Source organism: Trichechus manatus, unplaced genomic scaffold (genome assembly GCF_000243295.1).
Source record: "Trichechus manatus latirostris isolate Lorelei unplaced genomic scaffold, TriManLat1.0 scaffold00069, whole genome shotgun sequence".
Taxonomy (NCBI): domain Eukaryota; kingdom Metazoa; phylum Chordata; class Mammalia; order Sirenia; family Trichechidae; genus Trichechus; species Trichechus manatus.
In genome coordinates, this window is record NW_004444005.1 from 6,203,434 (window position 1) to 6,209,209 (window position 5,776).

Here is a 5,776-nt window from a genome sequence, read left to right on the forward strand (position 1 = left end):
CTGGGTTTGGCGCTGTTGACTCTCCATAACAGTAACTCGATTTCTTCTGGTTTTGATTAAGTATATCCTCAGTTTGTTGTTCATCTATTTCAGTCCTAGGGACCTCAGGATCAATTGTGCACAGCCCCAAATCCCTGTGGCCAGACCACTCTGTTGATTGCTTGGCCATTCTTCCTAGCGGAGTTACCTGCCTACTGCCATCTGTTGTTTGCAGAAATGGCTGCTAGCATTCCCAGGCCCTTAGGTAATTCCTTCCCACGCTGATTCACAGATTGGCCCTGTGACTTGCTTTGGTCAAGGGACAAAAGCAAATGTGACCTGAGCAGAGATTTGTGCCTTGGGGCTTACCCACCCTGGCTGTACTGAGACTACCATGTAAAAGGAGCCTGAGCTAGCCTGCTGGAAGACCAGAGGCCACACAGTCAACAGCCAGCCAGCCCCTGATTGTCAGTCTGCAGACTGTCAGACACAGGAGAGCGCCGTTCTAACCAACCAGCCAGCAGCTGACCGTAGATGCACAAGACAGCCCTGCAGAGGTCACCCAAGCTGCCCCAGACCAGAAGGACTGCCCTGCTGGGCACAAAGAATCACATACTAAGTAAAATGGTGGCTGCTTTAAGCTACTAAGTACGGGGTATTTTTATTATGCAGCAATAACTAGCTGATACACCCACAGCAGTGAGTGTTTGAGTGAGCTGGGGCATGAGTGAGTGGAGTACCTGCATCCCTGGGAAGCAGGAGGTGGGTGGTGAGCAGAGCTACAGCAGGGAAGGCTGGAAGGCTCCTGCTGGCCCTGCAATAGGGGGAGGAGTGGGATAAAATGTGGGGGCAGAGCTGCCAGTTTGCTGACTGTTGGATGTAGTGGGCTGGTGGGGGTGACTCCCAGGGCTCTGGCTGACGCAGCTGGGTGGGTGGCAGTGCCATTCTGGAGGTGGGGAGGCTGGGGAAGACCTGGCTTGGTCTGGGGAGGAAGGAGAGGAGAGGGAGAGAAATAAGAACTGTTACGTTTGCTCTGCCTACGAGCGATCACGGTGGAGAGGAGGCGTGGCTGGGCCTTTGGGACTCAGGCAAGAGGGTTTGTGGAGGCCTGCCTCACTTTCAGAGCATCCTCCCCCAGCACCCTGCAGCACCCAGAGGAGGAAGCTCCCTGCAGAAGCTTCGGGCCCAGAGGAAGTGAGCAGTCAGCCCTTCCCCAGCCCGCGCATTCATGGCCCTCTGGTGATCTGGGGGACCGGAATCTGCTTTTCTTTGGAAACCCAGCCCCCGGAACCACCGTTTGAGCTGCTGCAGTCTTCTTTTCCCTGCCAGGAGGAAGCAGCCGGGTGAGTCCTGCTAGCATTGTAGCCGCCCATGGGAGCCCTCAGCTGCTGGAACTTTCTCTGTGCAGGTGGAGCAGATCCACAGCTCAGAGGGAAGGCTCCCCAGGGAAACCAAGGCAGAGAGCACAGTGCTCATCTGAGGTTGCACAGGGGATTGGGCAAAGTGGAACCCCATATCTCTGTGCTCCCCTGCTTGCTGTCAAGTGCTGAGAGGCTGCTCACCCCTCTCCCTGTGCCCTGTATTTGACAATGGAGGAGCGGGGCCCAGACAGGAGGAAGGACGGGTCCTCCTCATGCTACAGTGAGGGACCACTGTCCCGTCCCCCTTGCCATCTCCTTGGTGCTTCACCCACCTTGGGGAGGGGAAGGAAGTCCCCCCCACACCCAGGGTTTAGCTGAACAGAGGCCCCGGGGCAGAGAGGGATTCGCCTGGCCGCTGATCGCTGGAGGCAGGTCTCAGGCTGTTGCCACCACCTGCCTCCAGGACCAGAGAGGGGAGGGGGCTTGCCCAAAGCCACACAGCCAGAATGAAGAGGTGCTAGCTGGAAGTCAGGCCTCCTAACCCCCAGGCTGGGGCCCTTCCTCTTCTCCAATCACGTCCCTCGGGCCGAGATCCTCGTGTTCAGCAGGGAGCAGGGGTCAGCCCCTGTGGCTGTGTTTTCCCCGCCTGTACTTCAGGGTGGGATGCAGCCACAGGGGGTCCTCCAGGCTGGCTGCTAGTCTGAGGTGGGTGGCTGCAGGCCCTGTGAATGCTCCCTCACACCGCTGGGAGGGTCCTGCTCTAGACCGGCCTCCCTGGGTGGGGGCTGGAGCTCCCGGGAGGGTCTTCGCCATCAACTCCTGCTGTGTGACCCCCACTGCAAATGCCTGATTGGGTTTGCGAATGCTGGGGAAGACCAAGGGGTAAGGGAGGAGGGAGGAGGGCTGACCCCATCAGTCCAGCCCATGAAAGCGAAACGAGGCCCAGGAGAGGAAGTGGCCCCGGGGAGCGGAAGGAGGCTGGCTGGTTTCTGAACCTGCCCCTGTCCCGGGTGGGGGCAAGGCCAGGCCTGTAACAGAGATGATGAGGAAGTGTCTGCTCTCTGTCCGTGCCAACCACACCAAAGTGCTGGACAGAGTAGAAGATTCTGGGAGCAGGGGGTGGGCCAAGCATGCAGTAGAAGCCAGGGCTCTGACTGAGGCGGCTGGGTGGATGGAGGTGCCATTTTGGGCATGAGCCATTGAGTCCCCCAAACCACCCTGAGAGGCAGTGAGCCCCATTTAGAGACAGGGTCAGAAGCCTTACTGAGAATTGCGGGGCCAGGCAGGATCGGCCGTCTCTGAGAGCCGAGCCTGCATGGGGTGGGAGGGCGGGTGGGTCGGAGGGGGTTGGCTTACCAGCCCCAGTCTGCTATTCTGGGGCTGGAGGTGCCGTCTGTGCAGATCTGTCTCTGTTCAGGGCCCAGGTGAACAGGTGTGGGGTCTGCCCTGAGAGCTTACGGATGGTAGACGCCATGTGTCACTGTTTTCACCTCCACCAGCCCTCCGCAGACTGACCAGCTACCCCGATCTCAGCCCCAGGGGTTGTCAGGGTCCTGACAAGCTCCCAGGAGCCGCCCACCCCTCCTTTGTCCCCACTGCCCCCGGGGTGGGGTCCCTGTGCAGACGCAGAACACTGCTCCACCTTCTCCCGGTGCTTGCTCTACCCTCTCCCGGGGCCCCCATGCCCCCCCGGCTGGAACCAGTCAGGTACACACAGCGCGAAACCCATCTGTGTCCGCATCCTCCAGGGCAGCAAAGAGAAGATGGAGCCAGAGTCCCTCTACAACCTGCTGCAGCCCGTGAAGGCCGTGGAGCCCCCAGCTGAGGAGGATCTCCCCAACAGTGCGGTGCCCCGGGGGGGCGGGGAGCCAGGCCCGGGCGGAGGGTGGGGTCTGCATGGCAGAACTGGTCAGGCTTTGCTCAGAAGGTGCATTGCTTTCCCGGTGGTCCACTGGACCCCTGCCCTGCCTGTGTCTTCTGCTTTAAACTTGACCCACCCTCCTGCCCCCAGAACCTTCCACAGAGCTATCCCCATGCCCCTCAGTCTCACACCTCTGGGTGAACCATGCTGCTGCTAATAAATGCTAAACATACTGGGCGCCTGCTATGTGTCATTTCTAGGCACTTCCTGTCTGCAGCATCTCATTTATTCCTCTGAGCGTAGATGTTGCTGTTGATCGTTGCTGTTGGGTCGGCTCCCTCTCATGGCGACCGCGGGCACAATGGAATGAAATGTTGCCTAGTCCTGCATCCTAACGATCGTTGGAATGCTCAATCCCATTGCTGTGGCCACTGTGTACCTTGAGTGCCTTCCAACCTACGAGGCTCATCTTCCCGCACTATATTGGACAGTATTCTGTTATGACCCATACGGTTTTGAGTGGCTGATTTTCAGAAGTAGATCACCAGACCTTTCTTCCTAGTCTGCCTTAGTCTGGAAGCTCCGCTGAAACATGTCCACCATGGGTGGCCGTGCTGGTTGCCTTAGTCATCTACTGCTGCTATAACAGAAACACCACAAGTGGATGGCTTTAACGAACAGAAATTTATTTCTTCACAGTAAATAGGCTAACAGTCCAAATTCAGGGCATCAGCTCCAGGGGAAGCCTTTCTCTCTGTGTCGGCTTTCTCATCAACGTTCCCCCAGACTAGGAGCTTCTCTGCGCAGGGACCCCGGGTCCAGAGGACATGCTCTGCTCCCGGCGCTGCTTTCTTGGTGGTATGAGGTCCCCAACTCTCTGCTCGCTTCCCTTTCCTTTCATCTCTTGTAAGATATAAGGTGGTGCAGGCCACACCCCAGGGAAACGCCCTTGACATTGGATCAGGAATGTGACCTGGGTAAGGTGTTACATTCCCACCCTAAACCTCTCTAACATAAAATTACAATCACAAAATGGAGGACAACCGCACAATACTGGGAATCAGGGCCTAACCAATTTGACACGTATTTTGGGGGGACACAATTCAATCTATGACACTGGTATTTGAAATACCAGTGACATAGCTTCCAGCATCACAGCAACACTCAAGCCACCACAGTATGATAAACTGACAGATGGCTGGTAGAGCGTAGATGTTATTACCTGCTTTTTACGGTTGAGGAAACTGAGGGACAGAGCATAAGGTAATAGAGAGTTGCGGGTGGCACCATTAATAAGCAACAGAAATGGGATTCTGAACCCAAGGAGTGTGGCTCCAGAGTTCAGCTTACACGGCCCAGTTCCCTGTGATCCCTGGTGCTGGGTGCCAGGCCAGGTGACCTGCAAAGAGAGAGCTGCCCAGTGCCCCTCAGGGACCCCACACATGCGCCCTGCTCCCTCTATTCCAGGAGAAAAGAGGAAACACTTGCCAGCTACCTCCCGGAAGGACACCAAGTTTGAAGAACTGCAAAAGGTACCCCTGGCTTCACCAAACCCCGATTTCTCTGGAAGCAGCTTTCTCGTGGGCCAATGGGTATTCGCTCCCATGGATGGTTCTGGAGACAGCAGGCCGCCCTGCCCTGGTCTGGCCCCAAGATGAGACCTGGTGAATGGTTGCAAGAACTAACATTTATTGAGCACCGACTGTGTGCCTTCACATACACATGCTCGTCAAGCGTCAGAACGGTGGGAGGGATCTGTTCTCAGCGTGTGATATCCCTGTGGACCGCACAGGGATAAGGGAGGGCTTCCCAGAGGAGGTGACATGGCACCCAGGCAGGAGGATGGCTAGGAGTTGCAGGTGGGAGGAGGGCATTCCAGGTAGAGGGCAGAGCTGAGCCAGGCGAGGGGCCAGTGAGCTGTCAATGAAGAGCCCGCCGTCCCCTGGGCCTGCAGGTGCTGGTGGAGTGGGTCAACACAATGCTCTTGCCTGAGCACATCGTGGTCCGCAGCCTGGAGGAGGACATGTTCGACGGGCTCATCCTGCACCACCTCTTCCGTGAGTGGCTGCCCCTGGGCTGCCAGGGTCTCCGCCACATCCCCCACCCGGGCCCTCTGCCCCGACCACTGGGCTCTTCACTCAGACTCATTCTCCCACCCCCCCACCAGGCTCTGGGGCCACCAATTGACCCACTGCCAGCGAGTCGATTCCGACTCATGGCAACCCTATAGGACAGAGCAGAATGCCCCATAGGGTTTCCAAGGCTGTAAATGGTTACGAAAGCAGACTGCCACATCTTTCTCCTGGGGAGCGGCTGGTGGGTTCGAACCGCCGACCTTTCAGTTAGCAGCTGAGCACGTTAACCACCGCATCACCAGGGCTCTCTGGGGCCACAGTTCTTGCTTTTTCTTGATCAAACCATGTGCTCTCCTACCTCCAGGCCTTTGCCACAGTGGGTCCCTCTTTCTGGAGGGCCCCCATTTTCCCAACCATGTTTAACACAGTTCTGCCTCCTCCTCCTCACCTCCTCATTGCCGGCTCCTCCTCCCCCTCACCTCCTCCCCCTCACCTCCCCC

The 5,776-nt window shown here is 57.5% G+C and overlaps 1 protein-coding gene across 2 annotated transcripts in view; it reads left to right on the top strand.

Annotated features, from left to right (window-relative positions):
- The first annotated feature begins 1,174 nt into the window (after positions 1 to 1,174).
- The window catches only part of PARVG (parvin gamma), a 41,624-nt gene continuing 37,022 nt past the window's right edge, over positions 1,175 to 5,776 (top strand). For both annotated transcript variants that reach the window (XM_023734610.1, XM_004379997.2), the window contains exons 1-4: positions 1,175 to 1,322; positions 3,089 to 3,182; positions 4,669 to 4,733; positions 5,156 to 5,258. In XM_023734610.1, the coding sequence (XP_023590378.1) occupies positions 3,104 to 3,182; positions 4,669 to 4,733; positions 5,156 to 5,258 (247 nt within the window). In that variant the 5' untranslated portion in view covers positions 1,175 to 1,322; positions 3,089 to 3,103. The remainder of the gene's footprint in view (positions 1,323 to 3,088; positions 3,183 to 4,668; positions 4,734 to 5,155; positions 5,259 to 5,776) is intronic.